The sequence below is a fragment of the Staurois parvus genome, unplaced genomic scaffold (assembly GCF_062004578.1).
Source record: "Staurois parvus isolate SC_StPar_1 unplaced genomic scaffold, SC_StPar_1.0 ptg003311l, whole genome shotgun sequence".
NCBI lineage: Eukaryota > Metazoa > Chordata > Amphibia > Anura > Ranidae > Staurois > Staurois parvus.
In genome coordinates this window covers 16117-27880 of record NW_028321107.1, presented here as the reverse complement: position 1 = coordinate 27880, position 11764 = coordinate 16117, and the positions used below count along the sequence as shown (strand labels likewise).

The 11764-nt window shown below is 45.8% G+C and overlaps 1 protein-coding gene across 1 annotated transcript; it reads right to left on the bottom strand.

Moving 5' to 3' along the window:
* Nucleotides 1-2776: 2776 nt before the first annotated feature.
* On the bottom strand, nt 2777-7200 carry LOC149428324 (uncharacterized; the record flags this gene model as incomplete). Its single annotated transcript, XM_089667510.1, has 1 exon — nt 2777-7200. A coding segment is annotated over one exon (4384 nt), but the record flags the coding sequence as incomplete, so codon positions are not given.
* Nucleotides 7201-11764: the final 4564 nt, after the last annotated feature.

The following is an 11764-nucleotide window of genomic DNA, read 5'->3' as shown; positions in this document are numbered from 1 at the left end:
CATTTATCATGAGAAGGGACTAAAAAAATGCAAATGCTGTGAAGTATTATTTTAGGATGCAATCCATTAATACAGTTTTTGTGTATCACAGAAGTATTTTCTTTATTATTGTGGTGCCCTGCTACGTGGCATGAAGCTGCTAGGCCGGCCCTGGATTTTGGCATGCCGTGGGTGCAGGGTTGCAGTGGCTCTAAAGGCGATCTAGCAGTGTGCATGAGAGCAATGGCTCTCTCTGGTCCTTCCCTCCTCGTTGGATCAAACACATCAGCGAGAGCCATTGGCTGTCAATCACAGCCAGTGAGGAGGGAGCGGGGCTGAGGAGTGAGCACACAAGTGCCCCTATTAACAATATGCTATGGTGGGCGCTCGGTGGGGGAGGGGGCTGAGGAGCCAGGAAAGCCGGAGAGGGACCCCTTAATAGACTAGGTACAAGTACAGCAGCTATAATCCCATCAGAGCTGGGGTACAGAAAGACTGCCTAATACACATCAAACGTGGCCCTCCAGGCTCTCACAACCTCTCCTGCAGCTGCGGCACTCCCCTAGTCCGTCTTCACCTTGTCTAAGCAGTGGGCAGCAGAGAGGAGGGCAAAACCCCTTCTACAGAACCTGCGCCTCTGTGCAGCCACATAGAAGACAGCCACATAGGTGCTTGTCTCTGCCCCCCTCCCCCAGTCTCAGCAGTTGAGAGGAGGATAAAACTCCTACAGATCCTGCGCCTTTCCATGCAACCATACAGGTTTGTCTCTGCCCCCCCCCCCCCAGTTTCAGCAGTTGATAGCAGAGAGGAGGCTAAAACTCCTCCTACAGATCCTGTGCCTCTCCGTGCAACCACATACAGGCTTGTCTCTGCCCCTGTCTCAGCAGCTGATAGCAGAGAGGAGGACAAAGCTCCTCCCACAGATCCTGCGCCTCTCCATGCAACCACATACAGGCTTGTCTCTGCTACCCCCACCCCCTAGTCTCAGCAGTTGATAGCAGAGAGGAGGATAAAACTCCTCCCACAGATCCTGCACCTCTCAACCACATACAGGCTTGTCTCTGCCCCCGTCTCAGCAGCTGATAGCAGAGAGGAGGATAAAACTCCTCCCACAGATCCTGAACCTCTCCATGCAACCACATACAGGCTTGTCTCTGCCCCCGTCTCAGCAGCTGATAGCAGAGAAGAGGATAAAACTCCTCCCACAGATCCTGCGCCTCTCAACCACATACAAGCTTGCCTCTGCCACCCCCCCCCCCCCCACAGTCTCCTCCTACAGATCTTGTGATATTTGTGTAGACGCCACCCCGAGTCTCTACCTCCCCTGAGCAGCTCTGATGAAGCTCTGGAGTTCAACACCCCTGGCCTAGAAGTTCAGCGCTCTGCAGGTCACATGACCAACAAAGCCTCCAACGGCATGCACAACGGGACACGTATGCAGTGGTGTATTTAGGTTTTGTGCTGTCCTAGGCAACACAAAAATCGGAGGCCCCCCCGGCAGAAAGAGAGCCTCACACCGACCAACACTAGACCCCCCCCCCCTCATGGAGAGAGCCTGACAGTGACCAACAACACCTCTGCCCCATCCCCCCACACCCACCCAAGAGAGCCTTCCACGAACAACCAACCCCCCACGGCAACAGAAAGGCACTCACTTTCACAGCTCTGGATATCCCCAGGGATGTCAGTTGGGCTCTGCATGCACCATCAAGCAGCCTCTCTCAGATCCCACCATGTCCCCATGCCACGTATGTCTCTTCTTCCAAGGGGCAGTGCTGCCCCCCTAAAAAATGTCGCCCTAGGCAAATGCCTGGCCTGCCTTGTGGTAAGTACGCCTCTGCACGTATGTAAAAATAAGTTGGGGAAACCATAAGAAAGACCTGTGCAACCCAGGAGCAGCCTGACGGACGCAAAGAAGGAACCTAAAAATATAATAAATGAATTGCGCTGCAAACACAAAAACTGTACCAAGAATTTGCTTCCAGACTCGCCGACCTCTTCAGAACTTGGTCCGAACAGAACCTCGGTCCTCATGATCCACGTCCTAAAAACACAGCACAGCCATTGAACGAATAATAATGAAAGCCTGCAAAACGATGTACAAACCTGTGACTGCAACAACCAAAAGATACCGAGGTACCACCTCCGTTACTTCATGTTAATGACAGGACGGGCTCTACGGGGCCCCTTTTTTGCCTCATTTCGCAGCTACATACCGAAAAGGCTGCTTACACAAGTCCATTTCAGAACTGGAAGTATTCATAAAAAGAAAAAAAAAAAAAAACAAGAAAACGGAAGCCCGTGATTTCTAACAAAATGAACTCAAATGTCTCCTATTAAATTCTAGCAATACAAACTTTTTTTTTTTTGCGGTTAAAAAAAAAAAAAAAAAGGGGCGAGGGAAAGCCGTTGGAATAAAAAGCAAACATAGGTGTGTGCCTGATTTCTGCTACAGTACAAGTGCTTGTGCATCAAGTATTAAAATGCAATGCTTATCACAATTATGTGTCTCCTAAATAAAAAGAAAAAAAAAAGATAAATAAGGCACTGTACTTTTTTTAACAACATTCACGGTTTTAAAAGAAAAAAAAAAATACACAATAATTTACTTTGAGCACCAAAGAAACCAAAAATAACAAATAAAAAACCCCAAAAAAACCCCAAGACTTTACACATCCCTTCCCTATATCCCAAGCTTCATGATTCCTACAACAGCATGGTTAACGGTAGGTTTGCTACAGTTTATAAAAAATAAAAAGTTCACAATTAATGCAAGTGACAACTGTACAACGAAAAACACAGGTAACCATTTTACTCTCTCGTTTGAATTCAAGTGATCATCTCCTGCTTTGCGTGGAAGAGTCAGTCCGTGACCTGCTTTTATTTTTCATTTCGAGAAGCTGAGTTTTTTTGGCCGTGACTGACCCCAACTTCCTATGAGATTCCTTCATCCACGGTTGTGACGCCCTAGTGATTCTCTGTTCTGACAGGACTGGGGGAGCCGGTCGCAGTTTTGAGGATCTTGTCTGACACTTCGGAAGGACGACTTGTGTGGCGCTGGATTTTTTTTGCATAGCAGTTTTTGTTTTCCCTTTCTTTAATATGGCTGCCCTAGTCACTTGAACGGTCTCCTCTTGCTCTTTTGGAGCCTGGGATTTCGAAACGGCGTCCGCGCCTTCGAGTTTACGGTCTGTTTTTTTCGTTGGTAGTGCATTTTTAACGCCGCTGTGCCGATTTTGATCCAGCTCTTGTTTTGTTTCAATCTTTCTTCTTTTACTGGTCTGTACACCCGGATTTAACAACTGGTCATCTTTGGGACGTTTTCTAGCTTTCTGCTTTTCGTCGGTTACGACGGGTTTACAGTCGGGGGGATTTGCAGCAGTCTGTGAATTCAGTTTTGAAGGAAGAAGTCGCACGAGGTCTGCGTTGGCGCCTGAATTTTGCGCCGTGGACGCTTTGTGTTTTTTATTTAGCGGTGCAGATGGAGGATGTAACTTTTCTTGATCGTGGTTGTTTTTTCTGAGGATGTGGGCACTAGCAGGTTTACTTGCGTGAACTTTGGATCCTGAGCACCTGGAGTCGCTGGCTCCTTTCATGGAGACCTTCGAAGTCTCAAGTTGCTCTTTGCTGTCCACTTTACCGACGGCGTTTTGGGTTTCGGCGTTGTTACGGGCCGGGTGCACGGAAGCAAACTTCTTCAGATGTTTCTTCAAACGTTCGGCTTGCAGCATGACAGGATATGAACTTGGACCTGTGTTCTTCTGTGAAGGTGGAATCGGGAGTAGATGCTCTTCGGGGATACGGGTGTTTATTTTCTTCACAATCACTAAAGATTTTGTTTCCGTCGTTTCCAAAAACCAACTACAAATGTCGGATAATTTAAAAGAGTTCGTAAAAAGCATTTGCATTGGGGAGGATCTCTGAGCCTCCTCCACGGTTTTGGCTTTCCGCACCCTTTTCTTGGTTTTCCAGATATCTTTTAGTTTGTCCGCTTTGTTTTTCGACTTTGACCCAACGGTCGCATCTCTCTCCAGCGGAATCCAGTTATTGTGAACGGAGGAATATCGGTTATTAAGACTGGAGATACGTTGCTGGCTTTCTTCCTCGAAACACCAGTCTAAGAATTTCGGTCTAACCACTTCTTTAGCTTTCGAACTTTGTAAAGAAATGCCTTTGTTTGTAGACGCAGCAGATTTCTTACATTTTGAAGGCTTTTTCTCATCGTCTTCAGACAGGCGGTCCAATGATTTTTCTTTAGGCTCCGTCAATGGGTTTGATGCAACACATTTTGTTTTACTCCTGGTCCGAGCAAAGGAAAGCGAGGTCTGTGCCGGATCCTGCTGACTACATTTTTTTAATTTATGCGGACAATGATTTTGTAAAACGTCTCGACTTTCGTGACTTTCTTCACCTTCAACCTTTAAGCAATTCTCGCTTTTGGAACAAAAATGGACCTTTCTCTGCTCGGAGCCGATTTCAACATTTACGCTCACATTTTCTACCTTCTTTGAGGTAGAGGAATTATTATTTCTGAACATTCTTTGAGAGAGTAAAGTTTTTTCTTCAGCAAACTGATCGCTTAAAAACTCTACGAAGCAATTTTTACTTTCGAGACATTCTTCGAAATTTGAATTCGTCTTTGTTAACAGCCCATCCTGTGCAGCACATTCGTTACTGAACTCCACAGACCTATGGGATGACGTAGGGCTTGAACATTGAGAGACCTGAATGTGGAGAGAAGAATTTTTGCTCGTGCATGCGTCGGTTTGGGTTTCCTGGCTTCTAAGACATCTGTCTGATGGGGTAGGAGGCTTTTTAAGCTTTCTTTTTGATGGCGTCAGAATGTTTTCATTGGTCATGTTGGTTTGATAAAGATTGTCCAACGTGTCTAGTCCGGCTACATTAGAATGTATTTCTCCATTTATCTCTTTGGTTCGTAAAGATTTTTCTAGGTTGCCATGATTTTCACATTCGAATGAAGTAACGGAATGACACTGTTGGACATCTTGTTTTGCGATGGACCTTTCCTTAAGCTGGAGGTCACTCGGCTCACAGATTTTAGCACACGTATGTATAAGATGGTGAACATCTTCCGCTGAGATCCTATCAACATAGTTTCTGGTTTTTGAGCATTTTTTTAATTCTGAAGGCTCTGCAGCTTCTACGTTTTTTAATTCTGGTTTCTCTGCAGGTTCCGCGTGGACAGAACATTTATCAGGGCATTGTTCTATGTAGCCTTTGAAAGAATCCTCTGTTTTCTTTGGACTTGTAATACTTGGACTGTCCTCAACAGTCTTCTCTGTAAAAGCTCCTCCCACATTTTCTACACGGTTTGAATTTTGTAGATTTTCCTGTAGAACACTACAAGTCGAATCTTCCAAAGATTTTTCTTTAATGCCATTTTCAACGGTGTCTGAACTTAAATGTGCCGGTGAAGTTTCAAGATCTTCAGACATCATTGCAGAACTCTCAAGAGTCTTAGAAGTATTTTGACTTGGGAAGCAATTGGAAGTAGTAGGTGCCACCCCACCATTTTCAATTTCATTTGAGCTAAAAGAAGGGGAAATTGTTGGGTTCTCTAAAGGAACATAATTTTGTTCAACAAGTAAATCATCAGACGCCACCTCTTTTGTGTTGTGCTCAGAAAGAACAGTCTCATCTTTTAAAGACGGAGTTAAGTCCACCTCTAGTGACGTAAGGATTGCATTTTTACCTTCGTTAGCAGAAACACTAGAGTAGGTGACTTCAGATGGAAGCTTTTCAAGGCAATCTCCATGTATATCGGTGACATTCATCGGAATATCCTCGACAGGTTTCTTTTGCAAAATTTCATTTGCAGGATGGGGTCCTGAGAAGGATGGATTTTCATTTCCATCATGTGCAAGAGAGTAGACCGCGAGCAAAGAGCCTGGCGCTGCATTTACGGACTGTTCCGCCATACTTGAAATTTCATTAGCGTCACAAGATTCTTTGCATATAGATGGCTCTGGGATTATATTATTTTGCAGTAGGGAGCTAACAGTACCTATGCTCACACATGTCTCTTCTGAATGTTCCAATGCTACGTGATCAGTAAGAGGTAGTGCCTCTGTATGAACGCCATCAGGAATAACTAATGCTTCAGCAAAATGTAACGAGCAATTCCCTTTGTCCTCCACTTTGGAGCTTCTGACCAAAGTACGAACAGTGGACAACTGACAGCATTCGTCATTGAAGAGATACCCCCTGGTGCTTTTCCTGGCTGTGCTTCGTGAACAAAGAATCGACTTTTGAAAGTGGTATTGCGTCGTAATTGGTTCACTAATGTAAACGACATCACACTGATTATCACAATCACTTTTTCTCAAGCTAGGGATATTTTTACATCTTTTAGCCGTTTTCGAATGCTTGATATTTTCATGGGACCTGATTTTATGTAAAGGAGCCACGGCGCTGTCGTTCACGGTCTGAAAAGTCTCGTAATGGCTTAAATGATTTCCGAGTTTCGCGACCGCCGCGGCTTGCACGGAATTTTGTTTTAATTTACAGTCGCCGTCTTTCTCCAGATTTGCCTGCCTGGGGCTAATGCACTGCGCGTTTTCCTTGTCCGCGCATTTAGGTAGGTTAATAAGAAATTCAGCTTCCTGAGCGCCGGCGACCGGAGTCAATTTTAGGTTACCGTGCGAGAAAACGCAACAATCCGAAAAGTCGGTCTGCAGAGGTTCCGATTTTTTAGAGCACCCCGTTTCATCGGGCTGAAGCAGTTGAGCGTTTTCCTCGGCCGGCTTAACGTGCAAGATATGGTTTTTCGGAATATTTTCTTCTTGATGGGTTGTGGAGTGAGAATTTTTTTTGACCAACCCAATCTCCACGGGAGAATTCTCCTCGACGCCCAACTGAACTGGAGGTTTTACACTATCTAGGTTCTTTGCCGCTTCCTGAGGGCGGTTTTCCACGTCTGCACAAACGGTGGTCTCCGTGCTAGTTGGGTGTATACTCGTCTCCTTCGTACACCGGCCAGGGACACAATGGCTACCGCCGTCTTCTAGGTTAGCGGCCTTCACATCCAAAATCGAGGCACTTTGACTTTTGGAATTCACGGATGGCTCTTCAGTGCACAAACTATTTAACACAAATATAAACTGCTTCTGATGATGTGCACACAATTTAACCATGAACTTTTCCAGTGTTAAACTCGTGGAACTGCAGGGGTCTACAGCTTTTCCCTCTGTTTTCTGTGTGCTACGAAGGAACAAAAAAAAAAAAGAAGAAAAATTAAAAAGTTAGAAAAAAAGCAATTACGTGCCGCTTACTTGTCAACACATTCCTAGCAAAATTCTTCTAAAGAAACATTGTGCTGCTTTAATACTCTACAAATGTTTATATAGAAGGAGTGCAAGGATCTACCCTGCAAGGCCTCAAGATAACTTAACCACTTCCAGTCCGGACACTTTCACCCCCTTCCAGTGCGGACACTTTCCCCCCTTCCAGTCCAGACACTTTCACCCCCTTCCAGTTCGGACACTTTCCCCCCTTCCAGTCCGGACGCTTTCCCCCCTTCCAGTCCAGACGCTTTCCCCCCTTCCAGTCCGGACACTTTCCCCCCTTCCAGTTCGGACACTTTCCCCCCCTTCCAGTCTGGACACTTTCCCCCCTTCCAGTCCGGACACTTTCCCCCTCTTCCAGTCCGGACACATTCCCCCCCCCCTTCCAGTCCGGACACATTCCCCCCCCTTCCAGTCCGGACACTTTCACCCTCTTCCAGTCCGGACACTTTCCCCCCCTTCCAGTCCGGACACTTTCACCCCCTTCCAGTCCGGACACTTTCACCCCCTTCCAGTCCGGACACTTTCACACCCTTCCAGTCCGGACACTTTCACACCCTTCCAGTTCGGACACTTTCCCCCCTTCTAGTCCGGACACTTTCCCCCACTTCCAGTCCGGACACTTTCTTCCTCTTCCAGTCCGGACACTTTCCCCCCCTTCCAGTCCGGACACTTTCCCCCCCTTTCAGTCCAGACACTTTACCCCCTTCCAGTCCGGACACTTTCACCCCCTTCCAGTCCAGACACTTTCACACCCTTCCAGTCCGGACACTTTCACCCCCTTCCAGTTCGGACACTTTCCCCCCTTCTAGTCCGGACACTTTCCCCCACTTCCAGTCCGGACACTTTCTTCCTCTTCCAGTCCGGACACTTTCCCCCCCTTCCAGTCCGGACACTTTCACCCTCTTCCAGTCTGGACACTTTCACCCTCTTCCAGTCCGGACACTTTCACCCCCTTCCAGTCCAGACGCTTCCCCCCCCCCTTCCAGTCCGGACACTTTCCCCCCCTTCCAGTCCAGACGCTTTCCACCCCCTTCCAGTCCGGACACTTTCACCCCCTTCCAGTCCGGACACTTTCACCCCCTTCCAGTCCGGACGCTTTCCCCCCTTCCAGTCCGGACGCTTTCCCCCCCTTCCAGTCCGGACGCTTTCCCCCCCTTCCAGTCCGGACGCTTTCACCCCCTTCCAGTCCGGACGCTTTCACCCCCTTCCAGTCCGGACGCTTTCACCCCCTTCCAGTCCGGACGCTTTCACCCCCTTCCAGTCCGGACACTTTCACCCCCTTCCAGTCCGGACACTTTCAACCCCCTTCCTGTCCAGGCCAATTTTCAGCTTTCAGCGCTATCACACTTTGAATGACAATTGCGCTGTCATGCGACACTCTACCCATGTGAATGTCTTAGCATTTTTTTGAGACAAATAAAGCTTTATTTTGGTGGTATGTATTCACCGCTGGGATTTTTAATTTTTTTTGCTATATAAATGAAAAAGTCTAAAAATTTTGAAAAAAGTGTTTTTCTTATACCATTTTGCAAATAAATAATATTTCATCATAAATCTCGGCCAAAATGTATTCAGTTATCTTTTTAGTAAAAAAAACCAAAAAACTCAAATGAGTTTATAACCAAAAATTATAATTTTTAAAACATTTTTTTTACATTTTTATTTTTTTAATATTATTTATGTTTTTTTTTTTTTTACATACTGTCACCCTAGCAGTACAGTGTCACCATGGTGACACTGTACTACTTGTGGGGGGTGATGAAAATTTTTTATTTTTTTACACTGATTGCTTTTACACCCATAAAGGCTGTAAAAGCAATCATTTCTCCTTCTCTCTGGCTGCATTCTTGCAGCCATTGAGAAATACTGAGTGAGCTGTGATTGCTCACAGCTTGTCACATGGTACAAGGCTGTTGTGAATGGCCCTGTACCATGTGATCTCTGTGATCATTCACAGATTTCACACGTAGTAATCAATGATGTCAGAAGTGACATCTTGCTTACTACTCTGCATGTGATCACTGATTGGCCAATCAGTGATCACATGATTGGGACCTCACACAGAGGTCCCGTACGACGATCGGTGTTCCACTGTGTCCGGAGGACACAGCGGGTACCGGATCGTGGTGCTGCACGCTCCCAGGGAGCACGCACAGCTTGGTAATGCGGGTGCCGTTTAGGAACGGCAACCCGCCCCTGGAGTGCCACCGCCCTGCCGTTTATGAACAGTGGCCGGACGGGAAGTGGTTAATAAAGGATCCTTGAACATTCCAGAATCAATTTTATTCTACGGCTAAACAAACGTGACAATCCCAAAGCCTGAACATCATTCTTTATTTATAAAGCAGAGAAATGAACCTCGGGGTATCTGTAAAATGGAGGCCAATACACACAGAGAACACTTATGACCAGCCTAATTAATGTACACTGACAGATTTGGAGGCCAACACCAAAGGACTTATTGTTGTGTAGCAATCGCGGGTATAATTGGTTGCACCATTTACAAAGTACGTAGGAAATAAACCTCCTATCGGGCCTGTTACGGTCCTTTAACCACTCTACAAATTTTTTGCAGACATTGAAAAACACCCAGGTTAAATAAAAAAAAAAAAAAAAAAAAAAAGAAAAATATGAATGAAACCGAACACCTACAGGCAAAAAAAACAAAAAACAAATATTAAACTACAAGCCCCTATTTCGAAGCAAATAGGCCGGCCATAGACTGAGCGATTTTCTTCATGGATTCCCCAATCAACACAGTCAGTTCTGATGGGGGAATGTAAAATCTGGCAGAGTGATTGCATCCAAGCTGATTGTCAGGGTCCTGTCCACCGCAGAGGTTCTGGAAGATCTGACAGTTCTGCCAGTACTCTGCATGGCCGCAGATGGACACCTCGGTCTCATTCGGGTGCCAGACGGCCTTTATAAGGAGGCTCATCACGTCCTCAAGTTGCTGGATGATCTCTAGCTCCCCATGTCCTGTTCCTGGGTCCTGTGACTTGACCTGTGATCTCCTGTTACCGACTTGGCTTGCTCCTGGACCTGTCTACTCTGCCTAATGCAGGCCATAGATGGGTCAAAATTCAGATGATTTTAGCACCGTTAATGGGTTAGTCGGGCCATTTTTCTGGATTTTGGCAGATTTTTTTGATCGGTAAAGTTGGAAAAAAATCGTCCGATTTTCGCGGCAATGATGGGCAAATCGGCCGATCTTTTTACCAATAAAAAATCTGCGCATGAGCCGTGACCTGCAAGAAGAAGATGAAAAAGAAGAAGAAAAATAAAAGGAAGCAGAAGGAAGAAGAAGAAGAAGAAAGAATAAGAAGGAAGAAGAGAAAGAAGAAGGAAGAAGAAGAAGAAGGAAGAAGAAGAGAAAAAAGAAGGAAGAAAGAAGAAGAAGAAGAAAGAAGAAGGAAGAAGAAAGAAGAAGAAGGAAGAAGAGAAAGAAGAAGGAAGAAGAAGAGAAAGAAGAAGAAGGAAGAAGAAGAGAAAGAAGAAGAAGGAAGAGAAGAGAAGGAAGAAGAAGAGAAAAAAGAAGGAAGGAAGAAGAAGAGAAAAAAGAAGGAAGGAAGAAGAAGAAGAAAGAAGAAGGAAGAAGAAGAAGGAAGAAAGAAGAAAAGGAAGAAGAAAGAAGAAAGAAGAAGAAGGAAGAAGAAAGAAGAAGAAGAAGAAGAAGAAGAAGAAAGAAAGAGAAGAAGAAAGAAAGAGAAGAAGGAAGAAAGAGAGAAGAAGAAGAAGTAGAAGAAGAAGAAGGAAGAAAGAAAGAGAGAAGAAGAAAGGAAGTAAGAGAGAAGAAGAAGAAGGAAGAAGAAGAAGGAAGAAAGCAGTAAGAAGAAAAAGAAGGAAGAAAGAAGTAAGAAGAAAAAGAAGGAAGAAAGAAGTAAGAAGAAGAAGAAGAAAGAAGGAAGAAAGAAGAGGGAAGAAAGAAGACGGAAGAAGGAAGAAGGAAGAAAGAAGGAAGAAGAAGGAAGAAGAAGAACCGGCCTTAGACGGGACAAAAATCAGCCGATTTTTTTGTACCGTTGGTGGTAACGTCGGCCTATTGAAATCTGACTACGACTGCTCTGATTCCCACCTGGTACCTGACCTTGGCTTGAACCGACTACCCAGTAAACATCTCAGTCCCGGAAGGGCTTGCATACCACGTACAGGCGCCTCCTGTCTGCAGACCTATCTCCGTGCACCAGCTGTGCTTCTGGGTGGACCACCAACCAGCACTCCTACAGGCGACCTGTGCAGCTTTGGGCCAGACTCCCGCTGTCTCACTCTCAGGGGAGTCCGGAACTTACCTGCAAGGGAAGCCCTCTCTCCACTGGCCTCCATCACCAGGTACGTGATATTGATCGAACAACTTGGGTAAATTCAGCCTGCCCATGCATGGGTCAAATCAGCAGGAACCAGCCAAGATTCGAACCATCTATGGCTGGCTTTAGGATCCTTTCAAACGAGGCGGACTCCACTTACTGTCCGCTGATCCC